Source organism: Rhinatrema bivittatum, chromosome 13, assembly GCF_901001135.1.
Source record: "Rhinatrema bivittatum chromosome 13, aRhiBiv1.1, whole genome shotgun sequence".
NCBI lineage: Eukaryota > Metazoa > Chordata > Amphibia > Gymnophiona > Rhinatrematidae > Rhinatrema > Rhinatrema bivittatum.
The window spans coordinates 45,460,342-45,485,472 of record NC_042627.1 but is presented as its reverse complement, the minus strand read 5'-3'; the positions used below and the strand labels follow the sequence as shown (position 1 = coordinate 45,485,472).

Genomic DNA, 25,131 nt, shown 5'->3' with positions numbered 1-25,131 from the left:
GCTGTACGCAGAGAATTTTCAAAAGGATTTAGGTGTGTAAAAGGGTTTTTGAAATTTGTTACTTTTTTCACACGTAACTCCTTTGAAAATTCACTCCATATACCTGAATTGTCAAAAGGTTTTACACATGTAAATGGGCTTTTGAAAAATGCTAGGATATATGCTAGTTTTAAACAAATCCTTTTGAAAATAATCTCGTGGGAGGATAACTTTTTCGAAACAACTCCCATGCATATATGACCGCTTGGAAATCTAAAACAGTATTATAACCTACACATATCAAATCCTTGCAGGTTATAAAATATGTATGTGTCTGGTTAAGCATGTGCATACTTTCCCCACCTATTTTATAAAGATAAGTACATACATTTTGCATGCAAAAAAAAAAAAAAGTCCGACTTACACAAAAACGATGATTTATGCACACAAGCTGACACATTTTAAAAGACATGCACGTAATTGAAATCGCCATTTTGGTAATACCGCCCAGTCCTTTTCCGAGTCATCGAGACCCTCCCACCCAACAAATAGTAGACAATAGATAAGACAGGACCACCATCTAATATACAATTGTTATCTAAGAGGGGTTTTTTTTGGAGTCCTACCCAGGGCCAAGCCTAGAAGTGTGTGTGTGGGGGGGGGGAGGGCTTAGGGCAAGTATGTGGCCCATACCCCCTCCCATACACAAACGTGTTTCTCTCCTTGCCCCCAGAATGATCCTCTTCTCCACCCCACTCAATTCCCCCCCCCCCCCCCCCCAGAAGAGAGCAGTACTTCTTATCTGCATCTGCCACCTCCTCTGCAGTCTTCAGTCTGGCCTATGTGCTCATGGCCCTGCACATTCAGACTTCAGGTTTTAGCTGGCAGAAAAGGAGATAAAAGGAGAGGGATGCAGGTAAGAAGCTCTCTCTTCCTGCCAGCAGGAGGAGAAAGAGGATTGCATTGGGTAGGGGTGGGAGGGAGGGGGAGGGAAGAGGGGATCGCACTGGAGGGGGTTGTGCCTCAGGTTAAATAATATAAAAGGATCTGCAGAACGATGCATTTCAGATTCATAAAATGATTGTGGCTTGACTTCTGTTGTTTCACCGTTGCTGAGAAGAACCTCAACATTTTTCTTTAAAGGCCCAAACAAATCAGTTTTTGCAAGCTATTGAGGAAGCCAACGAGAGAATTCAGTTTGCAGAAGTAAGAATAGAAGAAAGAGATCAGCGGATTGCAGAGCTGGACAGGTTAATCTTTCACATGGACGAGGTACTCTGATTCTAGAAATGGTTCTGACTTCTTTTCAATCTTTATTTATCTAATTCAGCATAAAGAAGCTTTGTGCTAACAGTGAGTGAACCTGAGAAGAAAGGGGGTGGAACTTTTGTAGGTACTTTATCTTTATAGGCTGATTTCCATGTACTTTTGCTTTGAAAATTACCCGAGGGAAAACTGCCAGCACAATTACACCTGCTAATGCCTGTGGCCAGTTTTCTCGGGGGAATTTCCACACGTGCTTCTTAAAATTGAAAAGTGTGTGTAGATGCTAATCTCATCCAAACAACCCCCTCCCCACTGAAAGATGCCTCTTTTTTTTTTAATATGCAATTAAAAATACTGTGTACAGGTGCACATGCTTTGTGAGCGGGATATTTTCTAACAGGCTGTTTATGTGGGTAAAGCTCTGTTTTACCTGCATGAATGCCTTGAAATTTATCCTCAAGAAGACCAATGCAGGAAGGGTCTGATTCACTACAACTTTTCTCCCATTCTGGGTCAATGAGAGAGAAATCTTTTCAACATTTTGGTTCAGAATGTGGACCTGCATCAAGCATTAGTCTAATCTTGGTGAGTACATCTTTACTATCTCCCAATCTCAACATTCATTAAAGATACTAAAAAAAAAAAAAAAAAAGAAAAAAAGGCAGTTTCAGCTCATAAATATGCAAATTGCCTATTTGAGGCAACAAACAAGATACTGGAAAATGCATGGAAAACAAATATAGAAATGAGGGGCATAATTTTCAAAGACAAAGAGCCACTGCTTTTATGCTTTATTTTTTTGTTGTTGTTTTTTATTTTACTATTGTATTTTATTGTATGTGTGTTCTGTTTGTATCTGGAAAGCAAAACTTTAATTGAAATAGAAATGAAATGATCAATGTGGCTAGACTGCCCTGTATGAAAATTGCCTTCCTTTGGTGCAGTCAACAGTGTGTGTGTTGCAGTACTTGTGCTTTTGGTTGTATTGGAAAGGAGTGCGATTAGGGTGGGGGAGGTAAAAATGTGTGGGGATTTCTGGGGTACTTTTGTACATGTAGTCTTGGACAGCCCTGAATTTTTATTTTTTTGTTATATTTTCAATTTACATACAGAACAAGAAAAAAAAACATTGCATTTAGCTGTAAACTATAAAAGAAATACAAAAAAAAAATATTAAAAATTACTTATATATACAATGCGGGTAACCAAACATTCAGCAAGTTATAAGAAAAATAATGAGAGATGGGAACAGAATCGAGGAGAGCCAAAGAAAACCAATATCTAAGGAAACAGCTTGACATGATTTCAGGGTCTGCACTAACTCTTAATGCCATTACATCGGATCATCAAATGGGAGCTGGTGAAGATGTTACTCTTTTCAAATCAAGGAAGAATTTCAGTTGTTAAAGATATTTCTTTTGCTCTGGATCATTATATTTAACCAAGCATTTGCTTGGGTTTCTCAACAAAAAGGAAGCACTAATGAAATAACTTCTGACCCGAGATAAAAATCCTTTTCTCCTCTGTGTGATTTTCGAAAGATCAGGACAAATTCTTAAGGCTTGACAATGAAATAAATTACTTAAGATTCTGAAAATACAATTTCATAACCTTACAGATATCCTGTTCAGTAACAAAGGAAACCAAAATCCTTCTCTCTCTAATTTCAGGCCCTGAATTTTCCAAAATGTTAGTCAAATTAAAAGGTTCAGAAGAAATTTGTACAGACTGATTCTGTTGCAGATTTCAACATGTGGTACCAGGCAAAAAAAAAACAAAAACCTTTATTAATCAAGGGTACCTAGTCTGAATCAAAATGTCCAGAAAGTATTTCCTTAGCATCATTAACAGCATCTCGCCCATAATTTCGGGAAAGTTCAGAAAGCGAAGATTCAAGTGCTTAGAATGACTTTCTAAATATTCAAGTCTCCTAGTGTAGTCTAAGTTCTCCTTTGCAACAGCAGAGTTGAATCCTTTGTCTTTAATGTCTCCTTCTAAAGTGGTGATCTTTTTGGCATTAACTTGTAGGAGACCTTCATGCTGATGCACCAAAGGCATTTTGGGACATTTGATCAATCTTAACGGCACAATCCTTCAAGGACTTCCCAAATCCAGCAACCAGCTCTCATAAAGAGTCTAATGTTACAATCTCTAGTTTAATCAAGGCGGCAGGGAGCTCAGCCCTGGATTTTCAGAGGCAGTCTCTGCAGTACATTAAGATGAACACAAATATGCATTCACATTGCTGTGGTAAATCCTCCTCAGTCTGAATATGGCTCTCAATTGTTTCCCAGCCTCTCTTTGGCTAAGAACAAGTGTAAGTTTTGAACCATGAGCTAGGGATGATACCTGCTTGGCTTTTTGACTGAGCCTGACAAACCTGCACAATGTGAAGGGTGTTGACGCTCTGCCACCTGACCCCACCAGTGACATGAAAATGGATTAAGCTCAGAGTTTGAGAATGAAACTGGTATCATAGCTAAACATATCAATGCCAGAGGAGTGGTGACTGGCGGGGGAAACCCCCTCCAATGACATATGGCCAGTCTTCTGCTCAAAGCGGCTGGTGGGATATATAGCATTGCTGCAGGTCTGACACTGGCAGCAGCGGTAGGGGATCAGCTGATCTAGTAGCTGCACGGTCACCCATCTTGCTCGCCCCTTGCAACAGCCTTGCATTAAATCTCCTACTAAAAACACAATTAAAAAACCCCCCCAAAAAAACCCCTCACCTTTTGGAAGGAAGCTAATTATACTTTTAGATGTACCTATGAATGTGTTTTATTTCTGGAATATAAAGATCTTCTGTCTGCGCCATCTGAAGGGGTTGTGAATAAGCTGGGAGGGGAGGGGAATGAGAGAGGGGGAGTGACTGAGGGGAGGGGGAGGGAGGTGAGAGGGAGTGGGAGGGAGCATGGGGAGGCGGGAGGGGGAAGGGAGAAGGAGGGGGGAGGAAATGGACCGACAATTTTTTTTTAATGTAGCCCGTTGTTACGGGCTTAATGGCTAGTATATTTATTAATGATCTGGAAAGAAATACGACGAGTGAGATAATCAAATTTGCAGATGATACAAAATTGTTCAGAGTAGTTAAATCACAAGCAGATTGTGATAAATTGCAGGAAGACCTTGTGAGACTGGAAAATTGGGCATCCAAATGGCAGATGAAATTTAATGTGGATAAGTGCAAGGTGATGCATATAGGGAAAAATAACCCATGCTATAATTACACAATGTTGGGTTCCATATTAGGTGCTACAACCCAAGAAAGAGATCCAGGCGTCATAGTGGATAACACATTGAAATCGTTGGTTCAGTGTGCTGCGGCAGTCAAAAAAGCAAACAGAATGTTGGGAATTATTAGAAAGGGAACGGTGAATAAAACAGAAAATGTTATAATGCCTCTGTATCGCTCCATGGTGAGACCACACCTTGAATACTGTGCACAATTCCAGTCGCCACATCTCAAAAAAGATATAATTGCGATAGAGAAGGGCTACCAAAATGATAAGGGGAATGGAACAGTTCCCCTATGAGGAAAGACTAAAGAGGTTAGGACTTTTCAGCTTGGAGAAGAGACGGCTGAGGGGGGGATATGATAGAGATGTTTAAAATCATGAGAAGTCTAGAACGGGTAGATGTGAATCGGTTATTTACGCTTTTGGATAATAGAAAGACTAGGGGGCACTCCATGAAGTTAGCATGGGGCACATTTAAAATTAATCGGAGAAACTTCTTTTTCACTCAATGCACAATAAAACTCTGGAATTTGTTGCCAGAGGATGAGGTTAGTGCAGTTAGTATAGCTGTGTTTAAAAAAGGATTGGATAAGTTCTTGGAGGAGAAGTCCATTACCTGCTATTAATTAAGTTGACTTAGAAAATAGCCACTGCTATTACTAGCAACGGTAACATGGAATAGACTTAGTTTTTGGGTACTTGCCAGGCTCTTAATGCCTGGATTGGCCACTGTTGGAAACAGGATGCTGGGCTTGATGGACCCTTGGTCTGACCCAGTATGGCATGTTCTTATGTCCTCCAATATTGTGCCTGGTTGGGGAGGTGGGGCGGGTTCCTCTCTGATGCAGCCAGCAGGCCGGTCCTCCTTTTTCTTTTTTTTTTTTACATTGATGCAGCCATGCAGGGGCTTACTTCTGCTATCTTGATAGTAATAGAGATGGCAACCTGACTCTACCATCTTTCTCTCCCCTACCAATGGCCCTGCTCCTGGTTTTGGAATTGGTAGGAGAAGCCTGGGGTGTGGATGTCTATCTTCATATTTTTCTTGTCTTTTTCTTTTCCAACATGAGTATGTAATTCATTCAGGGTAGAAAAGAATCCGGAAAGTGAAGAACTGGGCTTCTACACATGAACTTGGCTAATTTTGAGCTGATTGTTTTTTTTTTTCTTTTGGCCAGCTCAGCATATTGTTCCTAATTTGAAGCGTCTAGGGAGATGTACTTCTTTTGGAGGACTATAGAATATGTTATACAAGGAAAGCACATAATTACTGTGTAGTCTGGTCCTGCAGTAAGATTTTCTTTCTCCTGCTTTATGTGTGTTATTTCTGACTCTTGCTTGTTTGTTTGCTGATCAGCAAGATCTGAATGCTGTCAAGGGGCAAACAGGAGTATATCAGCAGGTGTGAATGTACACTGCTTTGATAATACCCTATCTTTTTTTTTTCTGTTGTGATGAGCCTAAAACATATATGAATATAAATTTTGATTCTTTTTAACACGATTGAGCCTCTATACAGACTAGTCTGTTGGTCATGGGCGTGTATATATGTTGTTCTTTCAGATTACTCATATATTTCCGTAGGCAAAGCCCACACCCAATGTGTTACACCAGTCTTACCAGCATGCATGCATATAACACATCTTCAAATATAATATATATTCATGAGCTGGAACCAACATTTAGGTCACCTTTAGTGGATGTAGAGATTACATGGAGGTTAGGGAAGGGATTGGTTGACTTTGGGTGGCTATTTTTTAAATTAAATCTATAATAAATATGTATGTAAGGTCACTGAAATCTGGTAGTGGCATGGAGTAACTTGTGTTCTTTTTGAATGTGGAATACCTGCTGCAGGGCTTTATGATTTCTTCAAAGCCTCCTCGTTTTTCTGAGTAGATGTCCCCTTTGCTGAATTGATTGCATTTTACTCCTGGGGGAGTGCAATGCATTTCTACTTCCTTCAATAGGCATCTTTAGAACATTTGGCAGTAAGGAAAATAAATTAGATTTGATGCCAATAAACTGCCTCTAGGTCTTGCAACCCCCTTACAGCAAAACAATAGCCATGTTATGTAAATCAATAGAATCTCTATTAATTGTTAGTGAATGTAACCCTGACATTTGTTTACCAATCGTCCAGCCACCACAAACAGAAGGACAAAGTTTGACCCTCTTATGCCATCTTGTTTTTTCACACACAAAACTAAAGGGGAGAGTACTATCACAGTGCAATTCAGTGAAAACCCAAGCGCACAAAGCAGAATTGGAATATATTTTGTCATTGTGTATGAAATCATTAATACCGTAATACTTGGATTATTCAAATGTGTTAATATGTAATACAGATTGAGTGATGTTTCTGGTGGTTTATATGTTAGTCAAGACAGAAATTGAATATGCTGCTACAACAATCTGAGGCCCATAATCAGTCACTGTCCAGATAGAAGTTAGCCAGATAAACTTTTTCAGCTAACTTTGGAGGTATATTAAATAGTGCAGCCACACTATCGAATATATCCGGCCATCTTAAATTTATCTGACTAACTTTAGCTGACTAACTTTAGGAGAGCTCTTTGGACTGACCAGATTTAGCCAGCTAAGGTATCTGGTTAACTCTGAATTCCTTGCAGTTCAGTTGCCTGGATATTGTTTTTGATATAAAGATCTACTCCTCCCCCTTTTTTGTTCTCTCTGTCCTTCCTTAACAAGTTATAGCCCATTATGGCCATATCCCAATCATGAGACTCAGCGAACCAGGTCTCTAACAGCAACTATGTCCAAGTCCGCTTCCACCATTAAGGCCTGCAGGTCTGGGATTTTATTGCCCAGACTATGAGCATTTGTGGTCATAGCTTTCCAGTTTGTCTCCCTAGGATTGCTGCTCTTCTTAGTCATCTTTTCTGCTATTTTGAGTTGATTTACTTGTTTTTCTCCTGTCTTGCTTGGGAGTGACATGGCAATTTCATTTGCCACCTCCACCTTATAGTTTAAATGCCTCATAGTATATGCTCTGAATTTCTCACAGCATCCTATTTCCAGCCAAGGACAAATGTAGACCATCTTTACAGTATAACCTTTTACTGTTCCATACACGGCCCCATCCACCAGTGTAACCAAAACCTCTTGATTTACACCCTGCTTTGAGCCAAACATTGAAGTTATCTACATGGTAGAGCCTTTCCTTCCCATTTCCATGAACAGGTAATATTTCTGAAAAGGCAATGGTCTCTGCCATGTGTTTAATCTTTGTCCCTAGGTTTTGGAAATCTTTCTGTACTGCAAGGATACTAAGTCCAGCAAGGTCATTGTTCCCCAGATGGATGATAACATTGGTACTGGAATCTGTACTTTCTTCTGTAATTGCGTTGACTATCTGGTTGGCTGAGGATGCTGGAAGGCATTTAGCTGTTGTGTCCCCATCAAAATTATTACCTAAATTGGTTCCTCTGATTACTGAGTCTCCCAGCAGAAGAAGAAGCTTCCTTTTATGACCTTTGATGTTTAAGGGTTTCAGGGCACACAGGGTGACTACATCCCTTTCAGATATCGCCACATTTTCTATTCCTGGAGCTTCTTTGTTATCCAGTGCAGAAAAGATATTATGTAAGAGTAATGGTGGAGAGAGTGGGTGTCTTTTCATCACAGGCCTTATTCTGCCAGAGCCCACTGTAATCCAGTTATTCTTGATTTCTGAATCCTGGATGTCCGACTTCTACGTGGGAGTGGGGTTGGATATTCAAGATGCTCCACAGTTAGGGAAATTGGCTGTCTATTCTTTGCGTTTTGTTTACAAAAAGCTTTTTATAGTTGGGGCAGGCTGCAAGATGGAGAGAAGGCCCATTGCTCAGGTTGCAGGATTACACATGTGGTCATGGAGGTGATGTGCTCATGTTTGGGAGGGGGGAGGGGTGGTAGAAAGAAAGGAAGGCAGCTGCTACCGTGGTGATGCTTTCTGATTGTACAGGAAGTTTGTCCATGCTTCCAGAGACACTCAAGCTTGCTATTTGAGATGGGGGGGGGGGGGGGTTATGTAATAAGGGATGAGTGGGAAATCAGAGAGAAAATATTTTTTGCAAAAAGATCAGAGATATGATGAAGCTGAAGCCAAGTCATGAGACAGAAGGACCATAGTATTTGACCATGGGAACCATGAGAATCTAAAGTAGTGTGGATGAAAAGAAAATAAGCCGAGGAAGACAGCCAGATTCCTAATGGATATAAACTAAATATAAAACTCTAACCATAGATCACATTCAAATGTCTGGAAGAAGAAATACAGTGGGGGTATATTCAGTAAGTCATAACTGGCCTTGCCAAGGCAAGCAGCCTCCAACTCGCCCAAATCCCTCCAAAGATGTTTAAAAAAAAAAAAATGTTGCGGGTCACAGAACAGCCTCCACTTCTCTCCTTCCCGACCCCCCTCCTTGCCCTCTACCCACCTGTAACCTCAGGCACATGACCCCCGATCCCTGAAAACTCAGCTGAGATCAAGGTATCTCTTATCTGCCCTGGTGCTTCCAGTGCTGCTCTGACAGAAGAAGCACAGGAAGCATAAATAGGCTAAGTTAGCCAAATAACTTAGGACTCCCCTGGAACACTTTTTTTCTAAAAAAATTTTAATCCAGCTAAATTTTTGCTGAATATGACTTCAGCTAAAATTTAGCCAGATAAGTGGTCCAATATTAAAAAAAACTTGCCATTTAACTGGATAACTTGTGAGTCACACCACTTAAATGGTTTTGAATATTGACCCCCAAAGTGTATAGTATGATGCAGAAACAGGATATGATAGAGACATTTAAATACCTCAGATGGTTTCTATGCAGAGGAGACAGGCCTCATTCAAAGGAAAAGGAGGCTGTGGAATGCGTGGGCATGGGATGAGGGTAAAAGAAGTAATCTAGGAAATATTTCTTTACAGAGAAGGTAGTGGATGTATGTAACAGCCTCCTGGTGGAGGTGAGGACGGAATCTGAATTCAAGAAAGCATGGGATAAACATAGAGGGGCCAATGTAATATCACACATGTACAACTGTGCATCCAAGCTGGGCGCCGTTTTTTCAATGTGCACACATCCACCTCTCCTGGGCGCGTGATGCAATATTATAATGAGCTGCCATGCTAAAAATGACGCGCTAGAGTTAAATTGTGTGTCCCTGGTGCTCAAAAGCATTGGGCAGGGCACCCAGGAGACGTGGCTGTGCACAGGTTAGGAAAAAGATGCTCAGTATGAAGGTCTGTTTTATCCCACTGCAGATAATTTACTGGCACAATATACACAGCCTGAAGCTGTATATTGTGCGCCCCAAAATTATTTTTTCATCAAACCTTTTATTTTTTTTAAATATTTTTTTAGTCATCACAAGTATTAGATCTTAGTATCATAACGATACTAGGTAGGAGGAACCACAGAAAAGCAGTATTTTGTTTTTTAGTTAAACCCTTGACGCGTAGCAAGACTACGCCAGCACAGGGGCTGGCGTTGATTTGCTGTGTTAAAAAAAAGTGCATGTTGGGCACACAGCATTTTTTTGTTTTGTTTTGTTTTTTGCATCAGGATAACAGCTAATTGCCTCATTTACATGGCATTTGCATGTGATAAGCGCTATTAGCTATGCGTTTGTTTGGACGCGTGTTGTGGATGAGCTCATCCCCTTTTTATTGCATCGGGTGTTAATTTAATGCGTCCAACCGCAGGTTAACCTGTGCTCTAGGCTGAGCGCACTTTATTGCATCGGCCTAAGAGGATCTCTGAGGGAGTGGTAGGGATCGTAAAGCTGAATATTGGTGTGGACGGGCAGACTAGATAGACTGTAATGGTCTTTTTCTGCCATCATGTTTCTATAGGAAAGGGCATAGAGGCTTCAATTTCTTGATCTACACCAGACAAAGGGGCTATATTCTAAGGAAAGGACAAAAAAATAGGGAACAGTTGTATGCAATGCAGTTGTGCAGGAAATCCTACAGGTTGCATCACTAAGCAATAAATATACTTTGCACAAAGAAATCTACATAAGAATCACAAATCGTTTAGCCTGCACAATTTAAGAACATAAGAAAATGCCATATTGGGTCAGACCAAGGGTCCATCAAGCCCAGCATCCTGCTTCCAACAGTGGCCAATCCAGGCCACAAGAACCTGGCAAGTACCCAAAAACTAAGTCTATTCCATGTTACCATTGCTAATGGCAGTGGTTATTCTCTAGGTGAACTTAATAGCAGGTAATGGACTTCTCCTCCAAGAACTTATCCAATCCTTTTTTAAACACAGCTATACTAACTGCACTAACCACATCCTCTGGCAACAAATTCCAGAGTTTAATTGTGCGTTGAGTAAAAAAGAACTTACTCCGATTAAATTTTTAAATGTGCCCCATGCTAACTTCATGGAGTGCCCCCTAGTCTTTCTACTATCCGAAAGAGTAAATAACCGATTCACATCTACACGTTCTAGACCTCTCATGATTTTAAACACCTCTATCATACCCCCCATCAGTCGTCTCTTCTCCAAGCTGAAAAGTCTTTCCTCATAGAGGAGTTGTTCCATTCCCCTTATCATTTTGGTAGCCCTTCTCTGTACCTTCTCCATCGCAATTATATCTTTTTTGAGATGTGGCGACCGGAATTGTGCACAGTATTCAAGGTGTGGTCTCACCATGGAGCGATACAGAGGCATTATGACATTTTCCGTTTTATTCACCATTCCCTTTCTAATAATTCCCAACATTCTGTTTGCTTTTTTGACTGCCGCAGCACACTGAACCGACGATTTCAATGTGTTATCCACTATGACACCTAGATCTCTTTCTTGGGTTGTAGCACCTAATAAGGAACCCAACATTGTGTAATTGTAGCATGGGTTATTTTTCCCTATATGCCTCACCTTGCACTTATCCACATTAAATTTCATATGCCATTTGGATATGATGTAAATTTCACTTAACATGTAAATTAGCTTTAAGTAAGTCTAGTACGAAAAAAAATTGTGCATGATTTATTTATTTTAGATTTTTATATTCTGCCTTTTGCACTTTTTTCAGCACTTCAGATTACATTCAGGTACTGTATGTATTTCCCTGTCCCCAGAGGGCTCACAATCTAAGTTTGTACCTGAGGCAGTGGAGGGTAATGTAACTTGCTCAAGGTCACAAGAAGTGACAGTGAGACTCAAGTACCAATAGCACTGGGGAGCTTTTGCGCAATGTATACATTTAACTCAAAGCCTGCTATCTTTATAGGCTGTGATACATTTCAGAGAACCAACAAGAAATCGGATGTAGTATGTGAGCATTCAAGGCTTCACAGTCTGCCTCTTCTCATAGACTGCCAGAATGCAAGTGAAATGTCAGTCTAGCAGTACAAATCAGTTTCCTGCTATTGATTATTGTTTTCTGAGAACAAAAAAAAAAAAAATCCTTTTTTCAGCTGCATCTTCTGATATCATATAAATCTTTAATAGTTTATTGGCATAGCATATAGAGTTATTTATTTGGATTCACAGGACCTCCTTTTCATGAACACGTGTGTGGGGTTGATCAGTGAACTAAAGTTTGGGTTATTTAACCTTTGCTCAAGTTGTTTCCTTTAGTGGACAATTTCAAAACTATCCTAACAATCGCTAACCAGTAAAGTATTGTATTGCGCATGGGATAGTGGTGATTATAAAAAAAAAAGTAAATTGGTCCTCTTGATGATTCAGGAACGGCAGCATCTCCAAGCTCAGTTGTCACAGCACGAAGAACAGATTCGTGGATTTGAAGCACAGCCTCAAAGCGGTGACGTAAGCAGAGAGAGGTAAAGTCCCGTTCCTTGGGAGATCTCCTTATGTTGATCACTTCTGCGCTTCAGCGGGAATTGATGGCTCCATACTCAGTTGTTTCAAAAGGGGCTGGCCCTTTTTCAACATTTTTTTGTGAATTCTTTGTCTGCAGCAAAAACATTTATTTGAAAGCCAGGTTTGATGTACTCTTCTTCACATGAATTGGAAGGGAAAATGCCAAGTACAAATTATGTATTGCAGTTGCATTTGTAGTCTGGATATTGCATTGGCTACATACCTTATTACTTGGGAAAACTTGCCGTCTGATAAAATAAATGCTTACAGTGTGTTGTACTAACCCACGCTGTTTACTGTAGGTTAATGGCCCTTTTGCAAAATTTTGCTACAAATACAAATGAGGTCATTTGCACCCACAGCAAAAGTGCAAGAGAAATCTTTCATGCATTGCCACAACTGAGAAATTACAAAACATTTCTATGGCTGGAGGACCCGGACAGGGCCACCATGTTGTGTAAGAGCCATGAGGCCAGACAGACACACACACACACACACACACACACACACAATATGCAGCTCTTTGCAGAAAGCCCTGTTTCCCTGAGCCAAGAAAATAACTACATCCCTTTGAAGCATAGCTTTATTTTGTGTTTTTCTTTTATGGCAACGGACCCGCAAAGCTTCTTTTGCACACCCGTTTTCACAAAATCCCCCTCTAATAAATTGTTTTGCACGATTTTACATTGCAGGAGCTCACTGGGGGGAAAGGGTTTGAAGGTAGGGTTTCAATAAATGTTTGCGTTGTAGCCAGCTGCATGTGAAAGTTTTACTTTTGTGAGGACTGCTTTTGTGAAATTATTTTTCTGCAAAAGAGGTTTTTGTGAAAAGTTTCATGCAAAACACCCAACTTTTCGCATTTTTGCATGTTCACAAGATGCGCGCGCCGAGCCTATGTTGCATAGGCTGCCGGCGCGCGCAAAGCCCCGGGACGCGCGTGTTGGGGGCGCGTCGCGGCCGGTGCATCATCGGGGACATGTCGGGGGCGTGTCGCGGCGGCATGTCATTGAGGGCGTTCCGGGGGTGTGGCTGCGGCCTCCGGATCACCCCCTGGACCGGATCATGGCGTGCCAGCAGCCGGCCTGGCGCGAGCAAGTTACGCCTGCCTTGGGCAGGCGTAACTTTCGCGATAAAGGTGGGGGGAGAATTAGTTAGGGCCGGGGGCGGGTTAGTGAGGGGAAGGTGCGGCGGGGTGGAAGAAAGTTCCCTCCGAGGCCGCTCTGATTTCGGAGTGGCTTCGGAGGGAACGGAGGCAGGCTATGCGGCTCGGCGCGTGCAGGCTGCCAATTTTGCACAGCCTTGCGCGCGCCGACCCCGGATTTTAATAGATACGCAGTTGTAAGGTTGTAAGAAATTGTTCACACTGAAACTCATTGTGTAGAAAATTTTTTGCGCTTTAATTCATCAGTCACCTAGTGATTGGTTATTTATATTAGACCCAGTATTTCAAAGATATCTGGTTATCTAAGTTATTTGGATATAACTTATCTAGATATCTATGCTGCTAACCAGATAAGTATTGAGCAGGTCTAACTTATCTGGTTAACTTAACCAGATAAGGCTGAATATAGGCACTTATCCAGTTAAGTGCCCTGCCTCAATCCACCCATTGCCTGCCCCAAAAATATCTGGCAATCTTCTTAGCTGGATAAATACTTATCTGGCTAAGTGGCAGCTGCTGAACATAGCCGAATATTCAGCACTGCAGCTGCCACTTATCCAGATACATCCTACATATCTGACTAAGGAGCGTTTCAATATTGGCTTCATTATGAGAATGTGCTCTTTTCTGTAGTTGTGGAGACCCATGTCTGTCATAGAATTACAATTTAACAATTTAGCATTGAGTGTTGTAATCATCAAAAATCCCCCATCTATTATCGTTCTGTAGTATTTGACTCGTTTGACTACAGGATGAAGTGTGGTTGTCTAATGATACTTCAGACAAATTCACCAGCTACCACACAATTCAAAAACATCTTACTTCTGATGTGAGTAAAAACACCACCAGACTTCACTAGATTTATGGCTGGATGATATAGTCTTGAGAAAATATTTAGCTTATGATGCAAAATAAATTTTCTCTCTTGAGGATTTGTTACCTTCACAGAGTAATGTTAAAAGCCATTTCCATTGGTAAAACAGTGCTTTACCCACAGAAATTAGCTTTTTAAAAATTGCTTTCCCTGTATGGGGGTAAAAGAATGCATGTAGGGCTTCTATCTGTGCACTTTTATGCACAGTGCACAGAAGTGCCCTGGGGATAGGGGGAGGGGAGGGGAGGTTGCACTTATACCCATGCTTTTTGATTTAAAAAAAAATTGTAAATGTGTGTGGGATGATTTTCTAAGGGAAAACACATACTTTCCTTTGAAAATTAGTATAAAGTTTGCAGGTAAAAAGTATCAACAGACTTTGCACAAATGTGAGCAGTTATAAAATTTGCCCCCTGAATTGCTAGTTTTTATGCATTTGTAGGGGAGACCCTCCCTTAATCAGCTTTAGCAGCTTGCACGTTCTGCAGGCAGAAAGGTGCATTTGGCTGAATGCACCCGTCTACGTCTGTTTGAGCAGGGAAGACCCAGGAAGTTTACTGTTTAACATTTTATCTGAACGCATTATATGTTGCACTTGTAGTAATGTTGAGTGACCACTGGATGGCATTTATTTATTTGATTTTGTGAGAAAGAAATAAAAGTATGGACCTGGCCAGTAAGGTACTGCTGAGATGATTGGCGTTGGTCATGGCTCTTTTTTTGTTTGTTTGTTTATTTGGATATACTCAGGTTTTGGCAAAGATTATGTACATTCTGTCTGTATCTTTGTTTTAAGTTTATGGAATTATGGATATTCTGTTTCTCGCTGAGATGTTTGGATCAACAATTTATACATTTTATAAACAAAATGAATTATCTGAGCAATGTAATATGTTAATATTGCTTGGGTTTAGGGGATGATGTGCCTGTTCCCTTAATAACATGGGTTTACATGATTGATGGAAGAAGATTTAGCGGGAAGTATAAATTTGGTTGGATTTGGCGAGAGTTTGCCCTTTCCCAGGTTGGAGTTGGTGTGAGAGGAACCTCCAAGATGTAATGGCCTGGAGTAGCCAGCCTGTGGGCTGGTGGGCCTGGGGACCATTCCAGTATGGGGTGGGGCCCTGCAGGACCTTTCCCTTCAAGGAAGAGGTCCGAGGTCATACAGTAGAAAAGTTTCCTTTCCCTGAGGAAAAAACTAGGAGTTAAAGGTGGAGAAAAGGCCTTTCCTCCCCTTGAGGAAAATTGCCTGGTTGAAGAAGAGAGGGGTGGCTCTGAGCTGAGGAGTACCCCATGAAGAACCCTGTGCATGGAGGATACTAAGAAGACCTGCAAGTGAGTATAGAAGAGGAATGGAGAAACAGGAATGAAGAGGCAGTTGTGAGTAATTCCTAAGGAGGTGAATCTAATTTCCCACGAGGGGTCGAGACTGGTGTTTTAAAATGGAGAGGGATCTGGAAGTGTTGTAACTGTCCCTTGTGTTCAGAGTGGGTTGAAATATGGAAAGGAAAGTGTATCTAATGGTGTGAAAATGGGAGAGCTGTACTATGAGGAATGAAACAGTTATATTTCTGTAAAATGTTTGGAAAGTGGAGTTGAGAGATCTGACTTTCGAGTGTAGGATGAGTGACTGACTGCTGCACTTATTCTATGGAGTCCTATATGGTATATTATGAGTAAGATTGCTCAACTGTTTGTATCCCATGAATTCTGAGTATAAAGAGGTCCATATTCAGTTGCTGTGTGGCTTGGCAAGTTAGTCAGATATATTATCTGGCTGACTTTGCCGGGATAGTCATCATTGTGGCAGTGCCGCTGAATAAGTTTATCCTGCTAACTTTAAGACAAGTAAGTAGCATGACTAGAGTTAGTTGGGTATGTTATCCCACTAACTTTGCATATCAGACTTAGATAACTTATCTGGCTAACTCAGCTCCTTCCCGGAACACCTCCCGCCTGCCCCCGGAATGCCCCCGACTTATCCAGCTATATTCTAGTAGGATAACTAGTTATCAAGCTAGAATTTAGCCAGATAAGTGGCTGAACATGCCAGTTTTGCCATTTACATAGTGACATAGTAATGATGGCAGAAAATGACCAAATGTTCCATCCAGGTGCTCAGCAAGTTTCTTATGGTATTAACTGCCACTTCATTGAGATTACCCCCGGCAGTATGTTAAGGGTAGTATCTACCTCTCCATGTAGATTACCCCCAAGCCTTATGTTAAGGCTTGGGGGTAATCAAAACCAAGCAACAGTCAAACCCATAACAAAATTACTGCTATCAGCATTTGTACAGGGCGAGCAATCTTCTTGATAATTCAGACAATGCTGCTTGAATGTGATTTGCTTTTGGAGTTGGTTGTATTAGTAGTCCTGCACATTGTCCCAAATGTTTGCACATCATTATCTTGGACCGTAAATGTCAGGGCCCAGCGTTGGCTGTTGTCTGAATCCAGTTTCCCTTTTTTTTTACCTTGCCCTTGAAGCATAGAGCGATATTGCAGTTGTGTCATAATCATGAAAGCCAATTAGTTAAGGGTAGTAATCCCCATGCCTTCTGACAGGGGTAGTAGCTACTGCTCCATGCAGGTTACTCCCATGCACCCTTTTCTTTATTTCCACCTCTCGCCTTTAGGGATCCAGTGTTTATCCCATGCCTTTTTGAATTCGTTTACCATTTTCGTCTTCACCACCTCTTCCAGAAGGGCATTCCAGGCATCCACCACCCTGTCCTTGAAGAAATATTTCCTGATGTGTCTGGTCATTCCTCCCCCCCCCCCCCCCGGAGTTTCATTTCATGACCCGTAGTTCTACTGTTATATTTCCAACTGAAAAGGTTCAAGGATTGTTCATCATTAAAACCTTTCAGGTATCTGAAGGTCTGTATCCTATCTCCCCTGCATCTCCTCTCTTCCAGAGTATACATATTTAGATCCTTCAGCCTGTCTTCATAATTCTTCCAATACTGCCCCCACACCATTTTGGTCATCCTTCCTTGGACCACCTCAGTCCTGTCGCTATCCTTTTTGAGATGTGGACTCAACTGAACACAGTACTTTATTTACTTATTTAAAATGTATAAACCGCCTATCAATATTTCTAGGCAGTTTCCATAAAAACATTCACAATAAAGTACTCCATTATCACCTTTTTCTTACTGGTTATTCTTCTCTCTATGCTGCCCAGCATTCTTCTGGCTTTAGTTATCACCTTGTCACATTGCTTTGCCACCTTCAGTTAACTTTTAAGTTATCCGTCTAAATGGCTTTTGAATACGGACCTCTCAGTATATTTATGTCTATGCTATTCCTGTATATAGTGGCTGGATTAAAACCAGAAATAAAGTTCAGAGTTTGATTACCTAAAAGTGATGTGGTTCTGCTTAATCTTGATTGCTGCTAGCAGTATGAAATAGTTTAAGGGCCAGAGTTCATGGAGGGGAAGTATAAGCTACCCCTGCTGTCTCCATTCAGGTCTACTTCACCTTCAGCATGACTCATAATTTTGAATCCACTACATTAGTTTGGGAGATGGATCCTTCTTGAACAGGGAAAACTCTCCCATCGTTTTATGTGTAGTAAGATGGGGTTACATATATACCAATTAGATTGGTATTGTAAATACCCATACAAATCCAAGAAGCATGACATCATTGAGGCAACTTTCAATGCTAGAACTTGTGAAACAATTCTCTAGCCTTGTATGACTCCCTCTGAAATGCAAAGTGAAACTCAGCATAGAGATGTAGTACTGTGATCAATTCCTTTAGTATTGCTATTAATAATCCAAAGTATGATGATATGATAACTTTGGAAGGTAACATGTGGCCATGCCACAGAACACTTACATATGCCTTGCTATGGAATCTACCTTCAACTTGTTGGAGAGTGCTAAAGTCATAATGACCCATAATAACTTGCAGAATCAACTGAAAATAAGTTTTTCTGAAAGCTAGTGAATGAGAAGTTTCATAGGACTCAGCAGCAGGCTGCAGTTATGATTGAGTGCTTAGCTAAGTCCTAGTTTTCTGAGAAATAGTATATTATTTCTACGATATATTTAGTTAGCCAATAACTGGTAAAATGCTGTTTAAACTATGTTATTTGTCTAAAGAGGCACTTTAACATAAAATCCCTTTAAAATTGAGCAATAACAGTTGTTCGTAAATAATTAAATAAATGACTTGCTTGATGGAAATACTATTGGACATTCTCTAGCCCCTCATATTTCAGCACATTTATTTTAGTCAAGTTGCTGATTCTTTAGATGCCGAGTCAAGCCAGTGCATAATTTATGTGAGATTGCATTTTTGCTGCTTATGCTGCATTGCCTCATAAAATAGTTACTGAATCTTCCTTCCCATTGTGTTAGATCTCAACATCTGGAAGAAGCAGCAGTCAGTCTACGAGAACGAATTAAACACCTGGATGACATGGTTTACTGCCAGCAGAAGAAAGTAAAAAATATGATTGAAGAGGTATGCTGTAGAAAAAATTCATATTCCTTAAATGTGTCTCATGAATATCTGCATGATTTGTTGTTTAAAATGCTGTGGTCTTAGTGGATTCAATGTGTTTTAGCTGCTGTGTGTCACTAAAAATAGAATATTATTTGCCATTTTTATTTAAAAATTTCTTGTGGTAATATGAGTAATAGTTCACTTTATTTATAATTTCTTATATTTCTAAAGTGCACAGAATTGTGTACTTGATTTCAATAAAAGCTGCAGAAAAAAAGTAGCTGTTGCTGTAATATACACTTAGTGTGTCCAGACACACATTGTATATTTAGCCCATGAAAAGTGCTTAATGGGCTAATATCCAGCACACATAGAGAATAGGTCATCCATGGAAAGCTAAATCATGTTATTTTCATGACTAATGGTTCCCCTGGAGGACATTATAGAGTCTACCTACTATATATATATATATATATAATATATAGATATAAAATCGATGATGTATGAACATTTTATGAGCAAAGCAGTATTTTGCTTTAAGATGTGCTGCAATACTGTAAGGTAAATTTATATTGTCCCATGACTTTGGTCGACAAAAACACATTAAACTGGGAAAGACATATGTTGATGTAATGTAGACACTGTTGCACTTGCCAAGATACTTGGTGGTCCTGTTGTGAAAGCTGAAAAATGTGCTGCAACAGGAAGCTTTTATCTGGACTTCAAAGGAGAAAAAAAACATCAGTATTGCTAACTACAAAATAAGAGCCTATAGTCTTACACAGCTGTTAGAAAACATTGTGACAATTCAGTCAAAGCAAATAGTAACACTGTTGAACCTTGGGTGCTGTGTCTTCAAATGCGAGCAGAAAACATGTTCAAGAAATTGGCTGAGCTGTGTGCTTAATTTTGATGTAATTACAATGTTTAATAAATCACTACTATACATTTGTGAAGGCAGGCTCAGAACACCTTAAGGAACTGGCAGGTATCTGGCCAGGTCCACCTTAAGAATAACTCAGCAGGGAATCCTGCTCCCAGGGCATTTCCCTTAGCAGGGGGATAACTAGCCAGACCCAGGAGAGAACAAAGGGCCTCAGGAGGGGAGAAAGGAGTATCCTGAGCTAAGACTCATCTCATCCAGTTATGCCTCCAGAGCGCCCCTAACTTACAGATCGATACTCTAAGGCCGCGGTAGAAACAGTGCGGCAGTGCCGGGCGCACCCTCGTTCCCCGCATGCACAGTTCTCTTCACCTACCGCTCGATACTCTCTTCAAATTGCATGCAAATGCATGCCGCGGCCGCGAAGCGTTAGGCAAGCGTTAGGCCCGCGCAACCCATTTTACTGTATAAGGTGCTAATACAGCGCCTATACAGTATCCTGGGTGCGCTGGTACCTGTCATTTCAAATGTCATTTCAAATGACATTTGAAATGACAGGCACCAGGAAGTGGATGGTTCCCCCCCCTCCCGAAGCAAGGCGCAGGGCGAAAATTAAAACGGGAATAAAGTGTAAAAAATGGGGGTAAAACCAAAGGGAGTAAAGTGTAAAAAACCATGGACGACCTCCATATTAACATTGCAGCGTAAGTTGTTTATATATATGTATAAATACCTGTCACTTTCCTGTCACTTTCCGAATCCCCCAGGCGTGCGGTCATTGAGGCGGCGGCGGTGGGAGCCGGCGGGCGGGTGGGCGCGTGTTCGATCCAGGCCGCGGCCAGGTGGGCGTGCATTCATCCAGGCAGAGGGAGCCGGCGGCGAAAGCGGCCTCCGGAGGCCGCTTTCGCCGCCGGCTCCCTCTGCCTGGATGAATGCACGGCCCCCGCCGGCAGTGAAGGAATGCCCGTGCGATTTCGGCGCTCAAGGCAGTCACATGGCGTGACGTCAAGCGTCGTGACGTCACGCCTTGAGCGCTGAAATCGCACGGGCATTCCTTCACTGCCGGCGGGGGCCGTGCATTCATCCAGGCAGAGGGAGCCGGCGGCAAAAGCGGCCTCCGGAGGCCGCTTTCGCCGCCGGCTCCCTCTGCCTGGATGAATGCATGCCCACCCGGCCACGGCCTGGATCGAACACGCGCCCACCCGCCCGCCGGCTCCCACCGCCGCCTGGATCCAACGCGCGCCCACCCGCCCGCCGGCTCCCACCGCCGCCGCCGCCTCGATGACCGCACGCCTGGGGGATTCGGAAAGTGACAGGAAAGTGACAGGTATTTATACATATATATAAACAACTTACGCTGCAATGTTAATATGGAGGTCGTCCATGGTTTTTTTACACTTTACTCCCTTTGGTTTTACCCCCATTTTTTACACTTTATTCCCATTTTAATTTTCGAACACCACACTAACACACCACACTAACACCAAGTAGAGGGTAGCGGTAAACTAACAGGTTAAGGATGCGGCAAAATAGCGGGTTACAAAGGAGATAATCTGAGCGCGCGTCACAGTATCGGAGGGGAATAGCTAATTCCTTCATTATACAGCTAATTCGTTCATTTACATATCATATACATGCTGGGTGTGGAAAGGGTTATGCGTCTGTTTTAAGAAGCGCTAAGGACGCGTGAAACTGGAGACTGTATCGCTGGATTGCCTTGCGCGTCCGAATTGTGCGCTCACAGCACGTTACAGACGGGAAATCTTCAACCGCACGTTACAGTATCGATCTGTTAGCTGGCTAAATTCCAGCTGACTAACTTATTAGCTAGTTAAAATATAGCCAGCTAAGGGGGTCATTTTTGCTGCAATCACTAAATGGGGGCAGAGTCGGCCCCGGAAGAGGAGGAGTTGGGGCGGCACCGGGGCCGACTCTGCGGAGACATCGCTGGCGGCGAGAGGTAAGGACCCTTATCGTCGCCGGCAGCCAGTGCACCGCAGTGGCGCGATGGCTGCCAGCTTTCGCAGGCCCGCCCCCCATTACCACCGGATTTTCTAAGGTCTGCGACCTTAGAAAATCCAGGCCTAAGTGCCCAAATATTAATTTGGCCAGATAACTTCTGAGTTATCCATCTAAATGCTTCTGAATATGGACCTCCTAATGTTTTTATTTGTTTTACAGACAACTATCATAACATTAAAAAGAGCCATAAATTACTAGAAAATATAATTGCTAAAAATGGATTTCGTCCATCTTCTTCAATGATCTGTGTTCTTAATGGAGGACAAGGGCAAATTTTAAAAGCGTTGCTTGCACTATAAAGCCCATATATGCGAGTATTTGGGCTGCTCACAAGCAATGCGTATTTTAAAAGCCAGAAATGATGTGCATACATACTTATGCACGAGTTAAAAAAAAAAAAAAAAAAAAAAGGGAGGGGGGAAGGAGTTGGGGGGGTGGGGCATGTGTGTTCTAAGGCAGGGTCAACAGTTATATGCACGTAATTCCATATTTTAAAACTGGCCGCTGCAGTGCGCAGTGACCTGTTAGCTGCGTATATTTACTGCTGCTCCTGATGAGGTGCAAGTCTGCAGAAATTGCTATTTAGGCTTAACACGCCAGCGAGAGGTGTCCGGGTCAACTGGGGAGGAGTGCAGGATGAAGAACCAGAGGGGTCTGGATGACCTTGAGATAGACTGGGCAAACTGGTGGAGCAATTGGAAAAACTGGCTGTGTCTCTCACGTGAGCATATTTTAAAATCTGCTTATCTTTGCACGTTAAAGCCGACAATTTCTTGAGGAAGATACCCAAAGTACGTTGGCTCGAGTAATGGCTTAAAATTAGGGCACGCACATGCGTGCAATGTGTATTTTAAACCTTATGCATGTAAACGTGTGCATGATTTAAAATTCCAGCATATGTTTGTTTGCATGCCCATATGCGTGTGTATGGGCACCTGTGCGCTTGTTTTAAAGTTATCGTCCTTGAGAGCATTATCAGAAAACTTGGTAACGCAAAGTCCTTGTCTTTTTATTTTATGCTGCTTGTAAACCTGTTCACCCTGATGATAGAATAATATGACTTAAAATAACAAACAACTCTCTTTGGTTTCCTGTCTCAGAGAACTGCACCACATAGATTATTTGAGATGGAAAGGTAGCAATCCATTTTAAGCATTCTTTCATGCTACGATTCATTACCTGGGATGGATTTATGCATGGTGTTAGTTTTCAGCATTTCACGATGCTTAAGTATTCAGTGCAGCTGGCCTAGTCCTACGTTGTACCAGGCACAGATCTTTTGTAAGATTTATTGCTGTGGGTCAAACTTGGGAAGATGTAAGAAATAAAAGTGCACTAATGCCTTGTGCTATGAATCGAAACACTTGTTTGTATTTGTGCGCTTTTATCTTTTGTTGCCAACAGAAAAGGTGACAGATGTTATGTGAATGGCAGTCTGGTCTAACATGTGCCTTGGAATACTCTTATGTCTCTGATAAAGCAAAATTTCAACTGATTCAGAAAATAATGTAGTATTCTTCCCCATTTTTCTGGGTTTTGTAGTTTAATTTTATTTTTGATGAGAGAGATGTTTTTGGAGGATGTTTCTAATTAACCAGACCCACTTATGAATCTCAGTAAATGAGAGTCTTGTGCAAGCATCACGTTGCATGTTGACTATGGAAGGACAGTTTAAAAATGTGGTTGTACAGACTGAAGAGATGCACTTTTAAAAAGGTGAAATGAGTAATAAAATAGGGCATAAAAAGGACCTACATATAAGGCCAGAATAGTCCCAACCCCTCCTCCTCCAAGTGAGTTGATATTTTGACAAATTGAGCTAGTAGCGTTGATATATTTTCAGAAACTGATATGTAGACATATGGGGAAAAGCATAGGACTGCTTCTACAGCCAAGTAACAAAGCACATTAAGCAGCATTGTCTGAATTTTCAAGAAGGCTCATCACCCAGTAAAAATGTTGCTAGCAGTAAATTTTTATGGGTTATCATAAGGCTTGGGGATAACTGCACGGGGTAGCAGTTGCTATCCTTAAGAGAAACATAGGGGTAACCTGCATGGTGCGGCTGGTACTACCATAAGCTTGCTGGGCAGACTGGATGGACCATTTGGTCCTTTTCTGCCATCATTACTATTTTTTTTTAATAATTTATATTCTGCTTAATCTTAACATATTAAAAATTCAGATTGCAATAAAACATTCATAAAATATAAAACAAACACATACAAAACATACATAAACATACAACTTAATATATAAAATTAACTATACCATACCATCAACTATCACAATACCTCCAAATCGCCCTCCTCAAAAGCTTTGTGGAATAATTCTTCTTTTAATAACTTTCTGAATTTTGAGTAATCAGATTCACCTCTTATTCCCATAGGTAGAGCATTCCACATAGGTGGTGCAGCAATAGAAAAAGCCTTGGTTCTAGTTCTATGCAGCTGATATTTTGTTATAAAAGAAATTAATAATAATTCTTGACTTGAGCACAAATCTTGGTAAGGCACATATTCCTCAACCCTCTTCTTTAAGCCGTGTGGAACACTGTACACTACCTTATGCATAGTAGCCAGTATTTTAAACTGCACCCTAAAACTAATTGGTACCCAATGAAGTTTCTTTAAAAATGGTGTAATTGATGTCCTCCATGGTAAATTAAAAATAACCCAAACTGTTATGTTCTGCACCTGCTGTGAAATCCTCAGCAGTTTTGCAGATGTATATGTTATGTAAGAAACAAAACTAAGCAACATTAGAGGCAGTTTCACTGGTCTGATTCAAAAGCTGACCAAGCTGAAAAGCCGCCTGGTTGGCATATGGTACTAGAAAAGCACTGTTATACTGCTGGCATATCAAAAAGTAGGGTGCTATCATCACAGCTGCCCGATGGGCTCAGCAGAGACTTAGGTGGCAGCTTGGTGCAATGCACTTGGTAGAAGTTCTGGTACTAGAGATGAAAAGGTCCATATTAAGATACAGTCTGGATAGCAAAAATAGCATGGTAAGCTTATCCATCTAACTTTGGAGGGAGGTATATTTAAAGAATGCAGCCAGCATTCTTAAAGTTAGGCGGCTAACTATAACCAGCTAACTTTAGGACAGCTCCTTAGCCCAACCAGACTGAGCCAGCTAAGTCATCTGGCTAACTCTGAATATTGGAGTGTGCTTCCTACTGATTGTCTGTAGCCCACAGCAAAAAAGAGATTTCTTTTGCCAGCACAAGGAATGCTTTGATATCAATTTATCTTCACTATTGCTAGCCCATATTGTATGAGTTTTGAGTTTTTAGCAGCTCAATTTTTGTTTGTTTCTTGTATGTACAAAGGGAGGTGTTTTGCTTATGTTTAATACCGAGTATCACTGAACAAAATGGTTTTTTTTCTCCATTCCAGAGTGT

General features: G+C 41.3%; 1 protein-coding gene across 3 annotated transcripts in view; it reads left to right on the top strand.

Moving 5' to 3' along the window:
* LOC115075226 (myocardial zonula adherens protein-like) overlaps window positions 1–25,131 on the top strand; it is a 165,281-nt gene that overhangs the window by 72,093 nt on the left and 68,057 nt on the right. For all 3 annotated transcript variants that reach the window (XM_029575508.1, XM_029575506.1, XM_029575507.1), the window contains exons 9-11: window positions 1,123–1,251; window positions 12,188–12,282; window positions 18,733–18,838. In XM_029575508.1, coding sequence (XP_029431368.1) covers window positions 1,123–1,251; window positions 12,188–12,282; window positions 18,733–18,838 — 330 coding nt within the window. The remainder of the gene's footprint in view (window positions 1–1,122; window positions 1,252–12,187; window positions 12,283–18,732; window positions 18,839–25,131) is intronic.